Source organism: Garra rufa, chromosome 23 (genome assembly GCF_049309525.1).
Source record: "Garra rufa chromosome 23, GarRuf1.0, whole genome shotgun sequence".
Classification (NCBI taxonomy): domain Eukaryota; kingdom Metazoa; phylum Chordata; class Actinopteri; order Cypriniformes; family Cyprinidae; genus Garra; species Garra rufa.
This window is the reverse complement of record NC_133383.1, coordinates 33,383,068-33,405,858: the sequence shown is the minus strand read 5'-3', so window position 1 is coordinate 33,405,858 and position 22,791 is coordinate 33,383,068. Positions and strand designations below refer to the sequence as shown.

At 36.6% G+C, this 22,791-nt stretch overlaps 1 protein-coding gene across 1 annotated transcript in view; it reads right to left on the bottom strand.

The window, feature by feature from the left end:
• The window catches only part of ca9 (carbonic anhydrase IX), a 46,614-nt gene that overhangs the window by 7,182 nt on the left and 16,641 nt on the right, over positions 1 to 22,791 (bottom strand). The window contains exons 3-8 of the mRNA XM_073829430.1: positions 15,433 to 15,603; positions 7,090 to 7,232; positions 3,775 to 3,867; positions 3,593 to 3,659; positions 3,335 to 3,492; positions 3,132 to 3,258 (exon numbers count right to left, since the gene is read on the bottom strand). Coding sequence (XP_073685531.1) covers positions 3,132 to 3,258; positions 3,335 to 3,492; positions 3,593 to 3,659; positions 3,775 to 3,867; positions 7,090 to 7,232; positions 15,433 to 15,603 — 759 coding nt within the window. The remainder of the gene's footprint in view (positions 1 to 3,131; positions 3,259 to 3,334; positions 3,493 to 3,592; positions 3,660 to 3,774; positions 3,868 to 7,089; positions 7,233 to 15,432; positions 15,604 to 22,791) is intronic.

The window sequence follows — 22,791 nt, the reverse complement described above, 5'->3', positions numbered from 1 at the left end:
TGAACTGCGCATTATTGTGGCATCCCAAAGAGGCACAAAATCACTTTCACAGACTTTCACATCACAGGTGCTGGTCATATAATTAGAATATCTTCAAAAAATTGATTTATTTCACTAATTCCATTCAAGAAGTGAAACTTGTATAATGTATACATTCATTCCACACAGACTGATATATTTCAAGTGTTTATTTCTTTTAATTTTGATGATTATAACTGACAACTAATGAAAACCCCAATTCAGTAATAATATTGTGAAAAGGTTCAGTATTGAAGACACCTGGTGCCACACTCTAATCAGCTAATTAACTCAAAACACCTGCAAAGGCCTTTAAAGGAACACTCCACTTTTTTTGGAAATAGGCTCATTCTCCAACTCCCCCCGAGTTAATAAATAGATTTTAACCGTTTTGAAATCCATTCAGCCGTTCTCCTGTTCTGGCGATATCACTTTTAGCATAGCTTAGCATAGATCATTGAATCCTATTAGACCAATAGCATCACATTCAAAAATGACCAACGAGTTTCGATATTTGTCCTATTTAAAACTTGACTTTTCTGCAGTTATATTGTGTACTAAGACCGGTGGAAATGCAAAGCTGCGAGTTTCTAGGCTGATAAGATTAGGAACTACACTTCCATTCCGGCGTAATAGTCAAGGAAGTTTGCTGCCGTAATATGGCCGAAGCAGGCGGAGTATTATCAGAAATGAGTTCCCAGCTAGTTTAGCATTTGCACATGTGCTGCGTGGTATTACTGCTCCTGCTTCAGCCTTATTACGGCAGCAAACTTCCTTGACTATTACGCCGGAATGGGAGTGTAGTTCCTAATCTTATCAGCCTAGAAAATTTAAGCTTTGCATTTCCACCGGTCTTAGTACACGATATAACTACAGAAGAGTCAAGTTTTAAATAGGACAAATATCGAAACTCGTTGGTCATTTTTGAATGTGATGCTATTGGTCTAATAGGATTCAATGATCTATGCTAAGCTATGCTAAAAGTGATATCGCCAGAACAGGAGAACGGCTGAATGGATTTCAAAACGGTAAAACTCAACTTATTAACTCGGGGGGAGTTGGAGAATGAGCCTATTTCCAAAAAAAGTGGAGTGTTCCTTTAAATGGTCTCTCAGTCTAGTTCTGTAGGCTACACAATCATGGGGAAGACTGCCGATTTGACAGTTGTCCAAAAGACGACCACTGACACCTTGCACAAGGAGGACAAGACACAAAAGGTCATTGCAAAAGAGGCTGGCTGTTCACAGAGCTCTGTGTCCAAGCACATTAATAGAGAGGCGAAGGGAAGGAAAAGATGTGGTTGAAAAAAGTGTACAAGCAATAGGGATAACCACACCCTGGAGGGAATTGTGAAACAAAACCCATTCAAAAATGTGGGGGAGATTGACAAAGAGTGGACTGCAGCTGGAGTCAGTGCTTCAAGAACCACGACACACAGACGTATGCAAGACATGGGTTTCAGCTGTTGCATTCCTTGTGTCAAGCCACTCTTGAACAACAGACCGCGTCAGAAGCGTCTCGCCTGGGCTAAAGACAAAAAGGACTGGACTGCTGCTGAGCGGTCCAAAGTTATGTTCTCTGATGAAAGCAAATTTTGCATTTCCTTTGGAAATCAGGGTTCCAGAGTCTGGAGGAAGAGAGGAGAGGCACAGAATCCACGTTGCTTGAGGCCCAGTGTAAAGTTTCCACAGTCAGTGATGGTTTGGGGTGCCATGTCATCTGCTGGTGTTGGTCCACTGTGTTTTCTGAGGTCCAAGGTCAACGCAGCTGTATACCAGGACGTTTTAGAGCACTTCATGCTTCCTGCTGCTGACCAACTTTATGGAGATGCAGATTTCATTTTCCAACAGGACTTGACTCCTGCACACAGTGCCAAAGCTACCAGTACCTGGTTTAAGGACCATGTTATCCCTGTTCTTAATTGGCCAGCAAACTCACCTGACCTTAACCTCATAGAAAATCTATGGCGTATTGTGAACAGGAAGATGAGATATGCCAGACCCAACAATGCAGAAGAACTGAAGGCCACTATCAGAGCAACCTGGGCTCTCATAACACCTGAGCGGTGCCACAGACTGATCGACTCCATGCCACGCCGCATTGCTGCAGTAATTCAGGCAAAAGGAGCCCCAACTAAGTATTGAGTGCTGTACATGCTCATACTTTTCATGCTCATACTTTTCAGTTGGCCAAGATTTCTAAAAATCCTTTCTTTGTATTGGTCTTAAGTAATATTCTAATTTTCTGAGATACTGAATTGGGGTTTTCATTAGTTGTCAGTTATAATCATCAAAATTAAAAGAAATAAACACTTGAAATATATCAGTCTGTGTGGAATGAATGTATACATATATACAAGTTTCACTTATAAATAAATCAACTTTTTGAAGATATTCTAATTATATGACCAGCACCTGTAAATGTACTCTTCTGGTGGAATGACCTGCCTAATTCAATCCGAACAGCTGAGTCTTTAGCCATTTTTGAGAATCAGCTAAAAACACATCTCTTCCATCTTTATTTGACCCTCTAATTAGGTTCTTAACAATGCATATTACTAATCAAAAATTACATTTTGATACATTTACAGTAGGAATTTTACAAACAATCTTCATGGAACATGATCTTTACTTAATTTCCTAATGATTTTTGGCATAAAAGAAAAATCAATAATTTTGACCCATGCAATGTATTTTTGGCTATTGCTACAAACATACCCCAGCGACTTAAGACTGGTTTTGTGGTCCAGGGTCACATATGTATATTTTATGTGAAATATCTTATTCAGGTCAGTACTAAATAAAAAAATAATATGTATTTTGTATGATCACTGTTATTTTGGTAAATTAACATTTTGCAGATTCTAAAAGGGGGATGTAAACTTTTGACCTCAACTGTAGATAATATAAGTAAATATCAGCTTGAAGTATTTGGCATTGTTTTAATACAACATATTAAACCAAGTGGTAGATGTTTGGTGGGTTAAAAAAAAAACTAAAGGTAGATATAAAGCCACTTTATATTTAATTTTCATAAATATGATTCAAACACATCTTGGGGCCACTATAGATTGCCACAAAATAGCCAAAAGGCCAAATACAGATTGCACATACTTCCTGTAGCGGGTTCTGTGTGGAAAGATGCCAGAACTTTTCTCCCATGCAGAAGTTGTTGCGCTCTGAAGTTTTTGGACAAAAGCTTGTTATGTTCAGTTTTCAACGTGTCCTCCAAATCCGCTAGCTAATAAAAGCAAAAACAATTATCATTTAGATTATTGATTAGTAAATGCAATGCTCTCTTATGAGAATAGTCTGACCTGTCTTCTTGACACTCTGATTGAATCGTTAAACACAGTCCAGCTGACCGTCTGAAAACACGGAGGGGTTGTTAAGGACCCGTTGTACCTATAAAACCTGTCCAGGCTGTCTGGTAGTAGATGGCGCACATTAAAACCAGGAATCTCAGTGTCTGACTCTGAAAAAATACCATTAGATCAGTTGGATGATATTCATCAGTGATTTGTGTTTTATGTTTTCTTAGTTGAGAGTTTTTAGTTCAAGTTCTGGTTTCTTACCCTCTATGCTGATGTCTGTTAAAGCAGACAGGATCTTCTCATAGTTGTCATTGTCATGAAGTCCAATCTGTTGAGGAGAACGTCAAAAGGAAATACTAACAAATGTCTTGCAAAGACTGTATTGGGACCACATTCTTTTGAATTGAAAACTGCAGCCAGAAGGTTTTAGTTAAAAGACTTACACCTATGAATCCTCCTAACACTGCCAATCCATCAGCTTTACTAGCAGCCTCAGCGAGATTTGCGTATTTGGTGTTAAAATGAACCACGTGGATCTGGGGAATAAGGAAACTGTTGTAGCATGAGTTTATGCAATGTCACACATTATGCAATTTTTATAATCACTCATGTTCTAGAAAGACTGGGGCAATAACACCATCTCTAAATAGTACAATGTAATTGTAATTTTCAACTAGATAAAAACGTTTTAAAAAAGTTTTTTTAAGTTTGACAGTTTTCAGTCTGAAAAGTAGTTTTAAAATCTTAAAGTTTGATAGCAAGTTACTAGCATGTTGCTAGCATGTTTACAGCATGATTAACATGTTACTAGCATGTTGTTAGCAGGTTTCTAGCATGATTAGCATGTTGCTAGCATGATTAACATGTTACTAGCATGTTGTTAACAGGTTTCTAGCATGATTAGCATGTTGTTAGCATGTTTACAGCATGATTAACATGTTACTAGCATGTTGTTAGCATGTTTACATCATGATTAACATGTTACTAGCATTTTGTTAGCATGTTTACATCATGATTAGCATGTTACTAACATGATGGTACTATGATGAGTAAGTTACTAGCATGTTGTTACCATGATTAGCAAGTTACTATCATGTTGCTAGCATGTTTACATCATGATTAACATGTTACTGGCATGTTGTTAGCAGGTTTCTAGCATGATTAGCATGTTGCTAGCATGTTTACATCATGATTAACATGTTACTAGCATGTTGTTAACAGGTTTCTAGCATGATTAGCATGTTGCTAGCATGTTTACATCATGATTAACATATTACTAGCATGTTGTTAACAGGTTTCTAGCATGATTAGCATGTTGCTAGCATGTTTACATCATGATTAACATGTTACTAGCATGTTGTTAACAGGTTTCTAGCATGATTAACATGTTACTAGCATGATGGTACCATGATGAGTAAGTTACTAGCACGTTGTTAGCATGATTAGCAAGTTACTAGAATGTTGCTAGCATGTTTACATCATGATTAACATGTTACTAGCATGTTGTTAGCAGGTTTCTAGCATGATTAGCATATTACTAGCATGATGGTACCATGATGAGTAAGTTACTAGCACGTTGTTAGCATGATTAGCAAGTTACTAGAATGTTGCTAGCATGTTTACATCATGATTAACATGTTACTAGCATGTTGTTAGCAGGTTTCTAGCATGATTAGCATGTTACTAGCATGATGGTACCATGATGAGTAAGTTACTAATACATTGTTAGCATGATTAGCAAGTTTCTAGAATGTTGCTAGCATGTTTACATCATGATTAACATGTTACTAGCATGTTGTTAGCAGGTTTCTAGCATGATTAGCATGTTACTAGCATGATGGTACCATGATGAGTAAGTTACTAGCATGTTGTTAGCATGATTAACATGTTACTAGCATGTTGTTAGCAGGTTTCTAGCATGATTAGCATGTTACTAGCATGATGGTACCATGATGAGTAAGTTACTAGCATGTTGTTAGCATGATTAGCAAGTTACTAGCATATTGCTAGCATTTTTACAGCATGATTAACATGTTACTAGCATGTTGTTAGCCGGTTTCTAGCATGATAAACATGTTACTAGCATGTTGTTAGCAGGTTTCTAGCATGATTAGCATGTTACTAGCATGATGGTACCATGATGAGTAAGTTACTAGCATGTTGTTAGCATGATTAACATGTTACTAGCATGTTGTTAGCAGGTTTCTAGCATGATTAGCATGTTACTAGCATGATGGTACCATGATGAGTAAGTTACTAGTATGTTGTTACCATGATTAGCATGTTACTAGCATGATGGTACCATGATGAGTAAGTTACTAGCATGTTGTTAGCATGATTAGCAAGTTACTAGCATATTGCTAGCATTTTTACAGCATGATTAACATGTTACTAGCATGTTGTTAGCCGGTTTCTAGCATGATTAGCATGTTACTAGCATGTTGTTAGCAGGTTTCTAGCATGATTAGCATGTTACTAGCATGATGGTACCATGATGAGTAAGTTACTAGCATGTTGTTAGCATGATTAACATGTTACTAGCATGTTGTTAGCAGGTTTCTAGCATGATTAGCATGTTACTAGCATGATGGTACCATGATGAGTAAGTTACTAGTATGTTGTTACCATGATTAGCATGTTACTAGCATGATGGTACCATGATGAGTAAGTTACTAGCATGTTGTTAGCATGATTAACATGTTACTAGCATGTTGTTAGCAGGTTTCTAGCATGATTAGCATGTTACTAGCATGTTGTTAGCATGATTAGCAAGTTACTAGCATATTGCTAGCATTTTTACAGCATGATTAACATGTTACTAGCATGTTGTTAGCCGGTTTCTAGCATGATTAGCATGTTACTAGCATGATGGTACCATGATTAGCAAGTTACTAGCATGTTTTGATAGCGTGATTAGCATGTTATTAGCATGCTGCATGTTACTACCATATGTTGTTTGCATCATTTGCAAGTTACTAACATGCTGTAGCATGATTCTGGCATGATTAGCATGTTACTAGCATGTTGCTAACCTGATTTTATCACTTTTAGCATGTTACTAGCATGTTGTTAACCTGATTTTATAACTTTTAGCATGTTACTAGCTTGTTGACGGTTTTCAGTCTGAAATAGTTTGAAGTTTAAAGTAGTTTCAAAAGCTTAAAGTTTGATAGATAGATAACAAGTTACTAGCATGTTTTACAGCATGATTAACAACTAGCATGTTGTTAGCAGGTTTCTACACTAGATTAGCATGTTACAAGCATGTTGGTAGCATAATTAGTAAGTTACTAGCATGTTGTTAGCATGATTAGCAAGTTACTAGCATGTTGCTAGCATGATAAACAAGTTGTTAACATGTTGTTAGCACATTTCTAGCATGATTAGCATGCTACTAGCATGCTGTGTGTTACTAGCATATTGTTTGCATCATTTACAAGTAACTAGCATGTTGTACCATGATTCTAGCATGATTAGCATGTTACTAGCATGAGTATAATGTTTCCAACATGATGTTACTAACAAGTTTCTAGCATGATTAGCAAGTTAGTCCGATCAGTTAGAAAAGATACAGCAACTGTAGTCAGATCAGTCTGAAGATCTGGCCTGAGTTCAGAGTTTGTAGAGTTAAAGCTCTAGGAGGAGCAGCAGTCAGAAATCTTAGTCTCAGAAGAAGAAGAATATTAAGTTTAAATAGCATTTCAGTCAGTTGGCTTACTCAAGACCACTTCATAAAAGCTTCCTTCATCTCAGCTCACCTCAGCAGGGTAATGAACATTATCGATGGTGTGCTCTGAACCAGGGACCTCTTTAGTTCCCCAGTGGAAGTGGAGCTGGGCCGCCACATAAACGTGATCGAATCCCCTCAAGATACGCATGCTGCTCGGCAAACTCAGCTGCACTGATGGAAGAGCACAACAAAAGAAAGAAAGTAAGTTATTGTAAGGTCATTTGAGTCAGCATCAAAAACAACTGACAATTATAACTAATTTATAACCATTATTTAAAAGCCACCCTTTAAAACAGTTAGTTTATCAGTTTAAGTATAAAACTTTCTGTAAGTGTATGCATTAATTTATTTTGACTGAATGATTTACTCAATAAATCTGATAAAATACAGAGATGCATGCAGGAATGAAACATAAGGCTGCCTCTTTAAGTCACTGAGTTCTTTCAAAAAGCACATTGATTCAGAAATAAAACACCACTCCTGATCTTCATCTCTCCAGGGGTCGTGCCACTCTGTGGACTACGGTCTTAGAGTTTGTACTTGACTACCTGTGTCCCAGGTCAGGAAGCAGACTGGCTAGATGTGCTCTGTTTGACAGAAACCTGGCTTAAACCAGATGATTATATTACTATGAGTCTGCACCCCAAGATTACTGTTATAAACATATGCCACATCCGAAAGGTAAAGGGCAAGATGTTGCTACGATTTAAAGTAATATTTTCAGTATTTCTCAGAGGTCTGATTTCAAGTTTAATTTGTTTTAAGTAATGGCGCTTTATATAACATTATCTAGTGTAATAAATGTTAATGATAAATCCCAATTGACATTTGTACTGGCTACTGTATACAGTCCAGCAGGGCACCTAACAGACTCTATCAAAGAGTTTGCTGATTCTCTCTCTGAGTTAGTGCTGGCCACAGATAAACTCAATTGTTGGCTAAATAAGTCGGCTTGAGAAACTTTAACTCTACAAACTCCAAACTCAGCCCAGATCTTCAGACTGATCTCACCAGGTGGGCTATATTTTTCTTACTGATCGGACTTACGGTTTTCCTAAAAATGATGATTAAAACTGGGAGAAATCTCATAGACAAACTCATTCAAACTAACATGCTAATCATGCTAGTAGCTTGCTAATCATTCTAGTAACATGCTAGCAACTTGCTAATGATGCTAGAAACATGCTAACAACTTGCTAATAATGTTAACAACATGTTAGTAACAGGCTAGCAACTTACGATTCATGCTAAACACGTTACCAACATGTTAATCATGTTAAAACATAGCAACTAGGTAATCATGCTATAATCATGCTAGCAACTTGTTAATAATGCTAGAAACATGTTAGCAACTTGCTAATGATGATAGAAACATCCTAGCAACTTGCTAATCATGTTAACAACATGCTAGTAACATGCTATCAACATGCTAATCATGCTAGAAACAGGCTAGCACATTGCTAATCATGTTAAGCACATTAGCAACATGTTAATCGTGTTAAAAAACATGTTAGCAACTTGGTAATTATGTTATAAACTTGTTAATCATGCTAGAAACATGCTAGCAACTTGCTAACAATGTTAGAAACATGCTAGCAACATGCTAATGATGCTAGGAATATGCTAACAACTTGCTAATCATGTTAACATGCTAGTAACATGCTAATCATGCTAGAAACATGCTAGCAACTTGCTAATCAAGTTAGAAACATGCTAGTAACATGCTAATCATGCTAGCAACTTGCTAATAATGCTAGAAACATGCTAGCAACTTGCTAATCATGTTAACAACATGCTAGTAACATGATATCAACATGCTAATCTTGCTAGAAACAGGCTAGCACATTGTTAATCATGTTAAGCACATTAGCAACATGTTAATCGTGTTAAAAACATGCTAGCAACTTAGTAATTATGTTATAAACTTGTTAATCATGCTAGAAATATGCTAGCAACTTGCTAATCAAGTTAGAAACATGCTAGCAACATGCTTATCATGCTAGAAACATGTTAGCAACATGTTGATCATGTTAAAAACATGCTAGCAACTAATCATGCTATAATCATGCTATCAACTTGTTAATAATGCTAGAAACATGTTAACAACTTGCTAATGATGCTAGAAGCATGCTAGCAACTTGCTATGTTAACAAAATGCTAGTAACATGCTAGTAACATGCTAATCGTGCTAGAAACAGGCTAGCACATTGCTAATCACGTTAAGCATGTTAGCTACATGTTAATCATGCTAGAAACATGCTAGCAACAAGCTAATCATGCTAGAAACATGGTAGCAACTTAGTAATTATGTTATAAACATGTTAATCATGCTAGAAACATGCTAGCAACAAGCTAATCATGCTAGAAACATGGTAGCAACTTAGTAATTATGTTATAAACATGTTAATCATGCTAGAAACATGCTAGCAACAAGCTAATCATGCTAGAAACATGGTAGCAACTTAGTAATTCTGTTATAAACATGTTAATCATGCTAGAAACATGCTAGCAACAAGCTAATCATACTAGAAACATGCTAGCAACTTAGTAATTGTTATAAACTTGTTAATCATGCTAGAAACATGTTAGCAACAAGCTAATCATACTAGAAACATGCTAGCAACTTAGTAATTATGTTATAAACTTGTTAATCATGCTAGAAACATGCTAGCAACTACTTGCTAATGATGTTAGAAACATGCTAGCAACAAGCTAATCATGCTAGAAATATGCTAGCAACTTGCTAATCATGTTAACAACATGTTAGTAACATGCTAATCATGCTAGCAACTTGCTAATCATGCTAGAAATATCTATCTCCTAATCTCATCTAACATTAAGCTTTTAAAACTTCTTTAAACTTCAAATTATTTCAGACTGAAAAATGAAAAACTGAAAAACTTCTTAAACTTTTTTAAACTGTTCATTCAACTTTCTTTCAACTTTTTAATACTTTTCAGACTTTCAGGTTCATTTTGACAAACTTTTTTTATCTAGTTTTATTATTCATGTAGATAACAAAAAAGATTTATAGACATTCTAAACTCTGTTCGTGTTGCTTGTGAAATGTATTGGGTATTCTGCAGCAGAGTGTTGATATCTCAACTGCTTATTCAACTCCTTACAAATATACACATATGGTAGAACCATCACTTCTACCACAAACGACTGCTTTATTAATAATCTCTCTCCTTATAGTCTCAATTCCTCAGCATATCGCAATAGCTCAGAAAAACTGATGCTTGTAACAGAAACTATGGACTCTCTCTTTTCTAGCACTTTAGATACGGTTGTTTCTTTACACTTAAAGATTAAGTAAAACATTCACACGCTAAAGAGAGCAGCCCGGAAAATGAAGCGCAGCTGGAAGAAAACAAAACTAGAGGTATTTCATATTGCATGGAGGGAAAGTACTTCCTCCTAGAGTACATAAAGACCTTAAAACTGCTAGATCTGCTTACTTTTAATATCTCTTTTAGAAAAAAACAAAAAACAAAACCCCAGGTACTGATTTAATACAGTACCTTAATTAATAAAAACCATCAACAAGCATTGACATTTTCCAACAGCACAGCAATGATGACTTTTCCAAACTTCTTTACTATAGATCAAAATATTAAAGATAAAAATATAACCATACAGCTGTCAGCTACAATACCACATCAGATAATGCACTATAGATTCCCCGAGGAACAATTAAAGTCATTCTCTGCTATACGAGAGGAAGAATTGTGTCATTCTTGTGAATAAATGTGTTAATTCATCTAAACCAACAACATAATGTCAAATCATATACCATCTAAGTTACTAAAAGAGGTGCTTCCAGAAGTCATAGATTCTCTGGTATATGTTATTAAGCCTCTCATTAAAAAAACACAACTTGATCCTAGAGAATTAGTTAATTACAGACCAATTTAAAATAGATAGATATTGCAAAAGGCAGTATGCTCACACATATGTTTCTTCTAGGAGAAAAATGGTATTCGTGAGGATTAACAGTCAGGTTTAAGCTCCCATCAGAGTTACAATGACCTACTCTTATCATCCAATCATGGTTATATCTTTTTATTAGTGCTACTGGATCTTCGACACCATTAACCACAACATTCTTTTGAATAGACTAGACTGACCAACATCAGTTCATATCAGTGAACAAAAAGGTATCATATCGATCACAAGTGCAGTGCCCTCCACTAATATTGGCACCCTTAGTAAATATGAGCAAAGGTGGCTGTGAAAATAAATCTGCATTGTTTAACCTTTAGATCTTTCATTTGAAAAATTCACAAAATTCTAACCTTTCATTGAAGTAAAACAATGGAAAATGGGGGGGGGGGGGGGTATCTCATTATGAAATAAATGTTTTTCTCTAGTTCACGTTGGCCACAATTATTGGCACCCCTAAAAATTTGTCTAAGTAAAATATCTTTAGGGACTTTGACAAAGGCCACAAAGTCTGCCTTGTGACCTAGGTGATGAACTGGTAAGGGAAGTACACCGAACCAGAACATATCAGGGTTGCTGGACCCTGATGACAGCGGTCACAGATAGGATAAACATCAGAGTAAATTTTGGAGAGCCTGAATTTAGTACAGTTAATACAATGGAGTATTTTGCATTGGATCCAACCATGATTGGCACATAAAGATGAAGAATGCACCCTATTCAAGGCACTTTCCGATAATTCATCTGGAACACCTTCTGATAGGTCTGCTCTTTAAAAGATATCAGTGAACTACTATATTTTATAATAAATATAGGAAATCATCTCTTTCCCAATAGACATTGGTTCGAGGAATGAGTCCAAGGGAGTTGTAACAGGAGGACTAAGAAATTGAGGACGCATATCACGAATAAAACAAACCTTCAAATACCGAAAAAAAATTGTTTCTGGTCATCGAAAAGTTATCTGAAAACTGTTGAAAGGATGCAAAAACATCATCTATACAGGTGCTGGTCATATAATTAGAATATCTTCAAAAAGTTTATTTATTTCACTAATTCCATTCAAGAAGTGAAACTTATATAATGTATACATTCATTCCACACAGACTGATATATTTCAAGTGTTTTTTTTTTTAATTTTGATGATTATAACTGACAACTAATGAAAACCCTAATTCAGTATCTCAGAAAATAAGAATATTACTTAAGACCAATACAAAGAAAGGATTTTTAGAAATCTTGGCCAACTGAAAAGTATGAACATGAAAAGTATGAGCATGTACAGCACTCAATACTTATTTGAGGCTGCTTTTGCCTGAATTACTGCAGCAATGCGGAGTGGCATGGAGTCGATCAGTCTGTGGCACCGCTCAGGTGTTATGAGAGCCCAGGTTGCTCTGATAGTGGCCTTCAGCTCTTCTGCATTGTTGGGTCTGGCATATCTCATCTTCCTGTTCACAATACGCCATAGATTTTCTATGAGGTTAAGGTCAGGTGAGTTTGCCGGCCAATTAAGAACAGGGATACCGTGGTCCTTAAACCAGATACTGGTAGCTTTGGCACTGTGTGCAGGAGTCAAGTCCTGTTGGAAAATGAAATCTGCATCTCCATAAAGTTGGTCAGCAGCAGGAAGCATGAAGTGCTCTAAAACGTCCTGGTATACAGCTGCGTTGACCTTGGACCTCAGAAAACACAGTGGACCAACACCAGCAGATGACATGGCACCCCAAACCATCACTGACTGTGGAAACTTTACACTGGACCTCAAGCAACGTGGATTCTATGCCTCTCCTCTCTTCCTCCAGACTCTGGAACCCTGATTTCCAAAGGAAATGCAAAATTTGCTTTCATCAGTGAACATAACTTTGGACCGCTCAGCAGCAGTCCAGTCATTTTTGTCTTTAGCCCAGGCGAGACGCTTCTGACGCTGTCTGTTCTTCAAGAGTGGCTTGACACAAGGAATGCGACAGCTGAAACCCATGTCTTGCATACGTCTGTGTGTCGTGGTTCTTGTAGCACTGACTCCAGCTGCAGTCCACTCTTTGTGAATCTCCCCCACATTTTTGAATGGGTTTTGTTTCACAGTTCCCTCCAGGGTGCGGTTATCCCTATTGCTTGTACACTTTTTTCTACCACATCTTTTCCTTCCCTTCGCCTCTCTATTAATGTGCTTGGACACAGAGCTCTGTGAACAGCCAGCCTCTTTTGCAATGACCTTTTGTGTCTTGTCCTCCTTGTGCAAGGTGTCAATGGTCATCTTTTGGACAACTGTCAAATCAGCAGTCTTCCCCATGATTGTGTAGCCTACAGAACTAGACTGAGAGACCATTTAAAGGCCTTTCCAGGTGTTTTGAGTTAATTAGCTGATCAGAGTGTGGCACCAGGTGTCTTCAATACTGAACCTTTTCACAATATTCTAATTTTCTGAGATACTGAATTGGGGTTTTCATTAGTTGTCAGTTACAATCATCAAAATGAAAAGAAATAAACACTTGAAATATATCAGTCTGTGTGGAAGGAATGTATACATTATACTATAATAGAAGTTTCACTTCTTGAATGGAATTAGTGAAATAAATCAACTTTTTGAAGATATTCTAATTATATGACCAGCAACTGTATATAAATCTCCAAATGTTAATAAGCCGTATGTTGCCCATTGGGAAAAGGTCCTTTCCATCATGGATGGTGGGAAAATATGGGGGCAGACATATTGAAAGCTTGTGATCCATTATGACATCTAAACTGTCTCCAGATTTGCAGTGAAGTTTTTACAATTACATTTTTGGTAAAGAGAGAGTAGTGTGTTAGTGGGCAAACATGGGGTTATTTCCATGGCAAGTGAACACTGAGGCTGGAGGTGGTTTAGCCAGTACTGATAGACTCTAAAGATAGCAGCCCAATAGTAGTACTGAAAGTTGAGCACTACTGCTAAATTCTGAAAAAAAATTATTATCAGACTGAAAACCTCTGCATGTAATAACATAGAACACAGCCTAACACTGTCAATTCTTGCTCTGTCAATTCTTTGTCATTAGTTAGAAACCTAGGTATGCTGTTTGATAGCAATCTTTTCTTTGAAAGCCACGTTTCTAGTATTTGTAAAACTGTATTTTTCCATCTTAAAAACATTAATAAATTAATTCATTAATTCATTCATTCATGCGTTCATGACCTCAAAGGGAAGCCACCCAGACCCAGTCTGTATTCAGTCCTGATGGTGTCTAGAGATGACCTAGACAGCCTTGAATGTCAGATCCCCAGCGAATACCATGTCAACTAGACGGCTATTGGAACCAGACCACGAGAACCAAACAAGCCCTCTGCACTTGTGTTGCAACCTGGAATTAAACTACACCATGCTGGTTTCGTCTGGCCAAAGGAGAACTGGCCCCCCAAAACTGAGCCTGGATTCTCCCACGGGTTTTTTTCCATTTCTGTCACCGATGGAGTTTTGTTTCCTTGCCAGTGTTGCCTTTGGCTTGCTTAGTTGGGGAGACTCAATTATCTGGCAATTTTGTCGACTTGATTGTGCAGATACCATTGAACTGAACTGATGTGGACAATGACACCACTGAATCAATAATTAACTGACTTTAACTAGAAAAACTAAGTGTCCTTTATTGTCCTCTTCCGCTATTGTACTTGACACACTGTTTTCCTGTTTAATATTGTAAATCAGCTTTAACACAATCTGTATTGTATAAAGTGCTATATAAATAAAGGTGACATGACTTGACCTGACTATTGCTCCAAGATACAATGACTCATTCTGCTTTGACCTCATTTTTGACATTTTTTTGTTGAAAAAACACACAAAATAGCTGTCAATATTGGGTCTAAAATTTTGATTATTGTTCTTGTTGGTGGAAAACCAGGTCACACTTTAGTTTGGGGACCAATTCTCACTATTGAATAATTAACTATGACTTTTGTCTCAACAAACTCCTTATTTGCTGCTTATAAATAAAGGTAGTTGTTAAAATTAGGTATGGGTTAGATTAAGGGATCTAAAATATAGTAATGCAGATTAAAGCATTAATATGCACTTTATAAGTACTAATAAACAGCCAACATCCTAGTAATATGCATTATAATAGCAACTACACTCTTAAAAATAAAGGTGCTTTAAAAGGTTCTTCACAGCGATGCCGTAGAAGAACCATTTTTGTTCCACAAAGAACCATTCAGTCAAAGGTTTGTTAAAGAACCATCTCTTTCTTACCTTTTTATAATCTGAAGAACCTTATTTCGCCACAAAGAACCTTTTGGAACCTTTCAGATGTTAAAGGTTCTTTACAGAACCATTTAGACAAAAAAGGTGGCATCTTCTATGGCATCGTGAAGCACCTTTCTTTTTAAGAGTGTATGAGTGATTTGATTCTGTTTAGTATCTTGTGTTTGGTGTGAAAGGGCCTTGACTTACATGTGTGTCCATTGTTGATGAGTTTCAGAGTGGTTGAGCCAGTGAGATCATAACCCTCCAGTTTAAGCAGAGCAAGTTTAGGGTCATACGGAACTGTATGGGTGTCTATGTTGATTGGAGACTGAGATTTTCCACTACAGTCTTCAAACGCAGATAACCACGATTCCTGATCTGAAAGAGATAAAGAAATCATTAACATAAAACAGCCGTTACAGTATCATTTGATTTAAAAGTTAACTGATGACATTTTTGCGTAACATGTTTTATTTGTATAGTGCCTTTCTAAAAGCCATGGCCATTTTTCAAAGCCTGTTAACAAACAGCAATAGTCTTAAATGTATTACACTAAACATAAAAATCACTGGTAAATAAAGCAGAAACATTTTACAATAACAGTGAATGATTTTTAAATGTTAAATGTTAATTCATGTGACGTGAAAACATACTACAAAGTGTTAACTAACAAACATGTAGTTAAAGTGGTTGTAATTTACAATCATTTATATGACACTTGATCATTCTTGATTTGTACCTAACTTAACTTAGTTCATTTTTAGGGGTTCAAGCACATAGTGCTGAAACCCTATTGTAATTGTAAGGATTTTTATTATTATTATTATTCTGATCAAAACTGATCGTGCAGCCCAAACCATAATGCCTAGAAAGCTGAAACTTGGTCAGATCGTGGCAGTATTGCTCGCTAATCAGATCTAAAGGCTCGCCCCAATCGACCTAAAGGTTGTGCTACAGCGCAAAAAAAAAAACACAAAAAAAACTATAATTTTAGACATTTTTGGGCGTAGCTCGTAACCGTTTGTCGTAGACTCAAAAATTTACATCCTTACATCCAGTCAGAAATTTTTGAGCTACGACGTACGGTTGTGCCCCAAAAATTTACTTATATCCAAAACCTACTTTTGCTAAATAAGTCTTAGGTTTTTCGCCCGATCAGAACCAAACCAGTGCAGAAATATTCTCTGTACAGTGAATAAAAGTTGAAATTTCGATTTTCGCGCGCAACAGTACGCAAAAACGCTCTATGCCAACTGCTACATTTAGCTATAACTCTTGAACGGAATGAGATATCTTAACCAAACTCGGTACACGTGTATAAGCTTAAGCTTTGGTCAGATTTTTAAAAATTGCGCAGCTCTGCCACTTGGTGGCGCTATAAGACGGAAAAAAAACATAAACGGCTATAAATACGCAACTGTTGGTCTAAAAGTGGCACAAGTGTCTATAAGGACATTGGTGTATCTCAAAAAACATGGCCACCATCAGCCAATGAAGCTTAAGCACCTATTAGACAAGGTTAACAAAACTCAGTGGGCATGTTCGACTCATGGCCCTAAAGGTCTGTAAGAATTTTGAAAGAAATCAGCCACTAGTTGGCGCTAACAAGTTTTTTGGCTCTGTAATCAAGTGGTGTTTCACACATCCACAAAATATGCATATCATTTGATAAAGCACCTCATGCTGAACAACTTTGCCTCAAGAACCATTGCTGTCAATCAAATCGTTCATGAATTATTCTCAATTATGTGAAAACCCTACTTTTGCGAACTAGTCCTAGGTTTTTCTCCCAATCTCGATCAAACCACTGCAGTGCAGTTCTCTGGACTCTCTAGATCAATAATTATCTAAAAAATGTTGAATTTAGTCCTTTGGTTAGCTATAACCAGGTAATTTTAAAAAGGGGCATGGCCATATACACCCAAAAGGTTATAAAACCTAAACTAAAACTCAAAACTTTACAAAAATTGGTGAAAACATGTATCAGATGACTCCTAACAAGTATGCAAAGTTTCATTGAGATCGGATCATAAGTGGTGCTATAACAGTTAAAAAGGTGTCAAAAACATGATATTTCTATTGTAAAAGAACTAAAATCGCAATAAAATGCCATATATTGACATATACACTACACTTCTCATTCTGAACAACTTTGCCTCTTGGACCACTGTTGTCAATCAAACTGTTTGTTTTATATATATATATATTTGAGATTATTTAAAAAACATACTTTGGTGAACTAGTCCTAGGTTTAAACTCAAACTCAATAAAATCATATTCTCCATCATGGATGTGTTCTGGTGTCAGCCATTTATTTCATGTTGGCCTAACAGCATAGAAGCCATGAAGGCCTTAACCCCGGTAATTGCTGCTTGCAGCTATATTTTTTAATTGAAATTATAAAAATGTGACAAAGTGAGAAATGAAGGTAGACATGACATAAGTTACAGAAACATTAACAAACAACTACAACAACAACAACAACAGTAACAACAACCACAAAAAGAGATATATGAAAAGCAAAGATAGATATATGAATAAACAAAATATGTTGCAAACATTTTCCACAGCCTATATAAACTCATTAGGTCACGTTAAACTATATTATATATTTTAATATTAAATATTTATGTACTGTTATTATAAAGTGTTACATTGCATGAATTGCAAAAACTATTGCAACTTTTTTACTTTGCTTTATTCTAAATGGTCATTTAGTCACTTGTGTTATTGAGCAAGGGAGCATATGTAATGTTTACAGTGAGCAGTAAACATTAAAGTATTACCATTGCTAAGAACTTGCAAGTTCCACGCCTTAGTTAAAATGCTCACAATACAAATAAGTATTTGAAAAGCCTTGAGACTTTGAGACTTTGGTGTGCTCATGATGGAAAAACAGATTATTGAAGGACACAAGGCTTATACCGTGTTTCACAAGATCTGATACTGATGTCATAAAGACACAATAAAGCAATAAAGTCACGTGGAGCAAAAATATATGCAATTAGTCTGCAAACTAAACCAAACTTTCATTGATTTTACTTGTATTTGTTTGTTTTTAGAATATTTGTGAGTTGTTGATTTAGTTTCTTTTTAAATAATTTCATTTTATTAATACATCAGTCTGATTTTGGTTCTTTGGCAGTTAGCATAAAAATTACATCTTGTATGAGTGAATTTATTATTATTTACTCAATAAATTTGATCAAATACACTGTTTCATACAGGAATAAAACACATAAAACTAATTCATGCAACCGAATCTTTCAAAAACAGGTTTTACAGAATTTTACTCTTGTGTGTTGTGTACCATGTTTCTCTCCTTTTGGGATCAGTCTATGATATTCAGGCAAAATAAAGAAAAAATTACACATCTTCATTCTGTTCAAAAGTTTTCACCCCTGGCTCTAAATGCATTGGCTCTTAATCAGATTTGTTTTTAATCTACTATTTACTGTTTATTTATTGTTTCTATGTTGACCTTTGATTTTAAATTGGATTATAATCTGTGAGATGTTTACATTGTTATCATTATTATTAAATATACAAAGAACTGACTCTAATCTTCTTTCTTATCTAATGAAATAAGTGCTATAAATCATATAAATTATGATTTCCTTCACTCACAGCATTATATTGCAGTATTACTAGGTCATGAAAGTAACTACTTAGTACTACTAAGCTACCCTAAGTTTATTTTATTAAGTATACTCAAGTAAAGTTCAAGTATATATTTAAGTATACCTTATGTAGTAAGTATACACATATCAGTATACTAGTAGTATACTTTTAAGTGTACGATTTCAATACTCCTTGGGACTAAATTGGCCCACTTACTAGTATATAAAAGCATACTTTTGTGCATTGTTTCAATTTACAACCTTTCGTTATGTTTCGTGGCTGAAAACAGCCACTACTTTAAACTGCTGTAAAAATGTATCAGATAAATATTTTTTTCAAATTTTTTTGCATAAATCTATTAATCAATCTCAGTCCTGCTCAAAAATACTAAATGTTTAAAAAAAATTCAGGATTTTAACTCTTTAATTGCCAAATTCCTAAATGATGTCACTGATTTTGGAAAAAAAAAAAACACAAAATTACTCATTTTCAATATAAAAGGTAATTGTGGCCTGGATTTTTTTTAACCTTTTTAACAGTCTTGGACATGTGAAAGATTAGTGAGAACATTGGCTTTCATGCATTGTTAGTTTTGGCGCAGCATCAGATTTTCATTTTTTCTCCCTCATTTATTGTTTGTGGCTGTTTTTGCCCCATTGACTTCCATTATAACCACATTTTTTGAATGCAAAGCCATGACACCATATAATGCTGAATTCTTGATTTTTTGTGGTTTTTCCTGTTGGGAAGGGGTCAAATTTGTAAATTGTACTGTTGATTATCAGTTGGCCCCATTAACCCTTTAGATAGGCCTTTGCAAAAAAAAGCGTAGTTTTACATAGAGTTCTATGGAGTATAACGACATATTATAGTGTGCGTGTATGTATGTGTGTGTGAGCGTGTGTGAGTGTGTGAAAGTGTGTGCGAGTGTATGAGAGTGTGTGTGAGTGTCTGTGAGTGTGAGAGAGACCTCTGTGCACCTTGATACACCTCAGAAAATCAAAAAAAGCACCTCAGCTCTCAGAACTATATGGTAAACAAATACATAAATATGCTTTCTTTATTTTTGTTTACTCCATGTCGTTCTGAGAGCTGAGGTGCTTATTTAGATTTTCTCAGGGGTATCAAGGTGCACAAAGGTCTCTCTCACACTTTCACACACTTTCATTCACTTTCACACACTCACACACACTCACACACACATACACACACGCACACTATAATATGTCGTTATACTCCATAGAACTCTATGTAAAACTAAGCTTTTTGTTGCAGGGAGAAAAAAAGAAAATCGGATGCTGCGCCAAAACTAACAATGCATGAAAGCCAATCTTCTTACTAATCGTTCACATGTCCAAGACTGTTAAAAAGGTAAAAAAAAATCCAGGCCACAATTACCTTTTATATTTAAAATTAGTAATTTTGTGGGTTTTTTTTCCCCAAATTAGTGACATCATTTAGGAATTTGGCAATTAAAGAGATAAAATCCTGATTTTTTTTTAAACATTTAGTATTTTTGAGCAGGACTGAGGTTGATTAATAGATTTATGCCAAAAAAATTGAAAAAATATTTATCTGATACATTTTTACAGCAGTTTAAAGTAGTGGCTGTTTTCAGCCACTAAACATAACGAAAGGGTAGTAAATTTGCCCAAAGTGTACTGTTGAGTTTTTGAAAAATTTCAAAGCATTTTCCCAAAATATGTATCAAAATAAGATTAGTCACCAAAAATCATTCCATTTGCTTTAACAGAGAAAAAGTTGTGGCCAAATTAAGACTCAACAGCACCCCTCAGTGGACGAAAACGTCCCTAACAACACATAAGGGTTAAGTATAACAGTAGTAAACGTTGAGTACACAACTAGTCTACCTCTATGTTTTCAGTTTGTACTACAAGTATACTAAAAGTGAACTTATAGGTACTGATAATTTACTAATTAAATACTTTTTTATGCATTTTTAGTACACTTTGAAGTATAGTCTCAGTACACTACTAGTTTAGTAGTTTTATACTCATAGTATACTCATAGGGTTTCTTTAAGTGAACTTTACATCATACTTTAAGTATACTACTATGTCCCTATTTATGTATTAATTTGTTTATATTTTGTTATATGAATATCTGAACATACAAAACATCAAAAGGAAGAACAGGGTATCTGCTTGTAAACAAAAACATTTTATTCTAGGGAGAAGACAAGACAGGTTTTAATAATGAGACATGAAATGTGGGGTTAATTCTAAGGGAACGGGGAAGAAATAAACGATAGGAAACAGGATTAACTTTCCTTGCAATGCGAAATGGGCTGATGAATTTCTGGGAGAGCTTCTTTGATTCGACCCGGAGGGGCAGGTTCTTGGTGGCTAACCAGACTCTTTGACCGGCTCAGAAGTTAGGGTGTACTCACACTAGGCACGGTTGCCCTGAACCGGGCCCGAGTACGATTGTCCCCCCTCCCCACTCCCCCTCTGGCCTGCACTCACATAGGGTTTCAGCATTCGAGCCGGAGCACGCTTACGTCATTATGTTGCGATGATTTCAGGATAAACAGGAAGAGCAACGCTCTCACTGAACACGAAATAGTTTACTTTGTGGATAATTATTTTAAATCGTTTGGTCCGCGGTGGTCCACAGCCCTCTCAACGCCTACTGTTAAACAGGTCTATCGCCTTTGTGGCACGAAAATTTTCACGCAGTCGTGCTGCTCGTATGAGGAGGTTTTCAATTACCAGCTGAAGTGCAGCAATGACTTTGCAGCTTTGATTACGGACTACAAAAACGTTGATTACCTCGCAAAAGCGTGACATCACGCGTCCTGTTCCGTGCTTCAGCACGGTTAGCGCTCACACTGCATGCGAACCGCGCCTGAGTCCAACTGAACCGTGCTCTGGCCCACCTCTTCCAAGCGGGCCAGGGACGGCTAAACGAGCCGCGCCCGGGCACGGTTCGGAGCACTCACACTAGTCAAACGAACCGCACTTTGGTGGTCAAACGCACTCGGGCACGGTTCAAACTGCCTAGTGTGAGTACACCCTTAGGGGCTGTCCGGCGGCGGCGATTAGCCTGACGTTGGTATCTCTGGGAGGTCTGAAGAAGTGTACGCCTAGCCTTCCTCCAGGTCTGCCGACAGCGTTGGACAAAATGCCGAGCCGAGGGAACACCAACCTGTGTCTCTTCCTCTGGAAACAATGGGGGGGGGGCATACCCAAACTGGCATTCGAAGGGGGATAGTCCAGTGGCCGAGGACTTGAGGGTATTGCTGTATATGCTCCCACTAAGTCAAATAATGAGAAAGAACCAAATAGCATATCACAGCTATGCAGATGATACCCAGATTTACCTAGCCTTATCGCCAAATGACTACAGCCCCATTGACTCCCTCTGCCAATGCATTGATCAAATTAACAGTTGGATGTGCCAAAACTTTTTACAGTTAAACAAGGAGAAAACAGAAGTCATTGCATTTGGAAACAAAGATGAAGTTCATAAGGTAAATGCGTACCTTGACACTAGGGTTCAAAAAACAAAAAATCAAGTCAAGAATCTGGGTGTGATTCTGGAGTCAGACCTCAGTTTCAGTAGCCATGTCAAAGCAGTAACTAAATCAGCATACTATCATCTTAAAAACATTGCAAGAATTAGATGTTTTGTTTCCCGTCAAGATTTGGAGAAACTTGTTCATGCCTTTATCACCAGCAGGGTGGACTATTGTAATAGTCTCCTCACTGGCCTTCCTAAGAAGACCATTAGACAGCTGCAGCTCATACAGAACGCTGCTGCCAGGATTCTGACTAGAACCAAAAAATCAGAGCATATTACACCAGTCCTCAGGTCCTTACACTGGCTTCCAGTTATGTTTAGGATAGATTTTAAAGTACTTTTACTTGTTTATAAAGCACTCAATGGCCTAGGACCTACATACATTGCAGATATGCTCACTGAA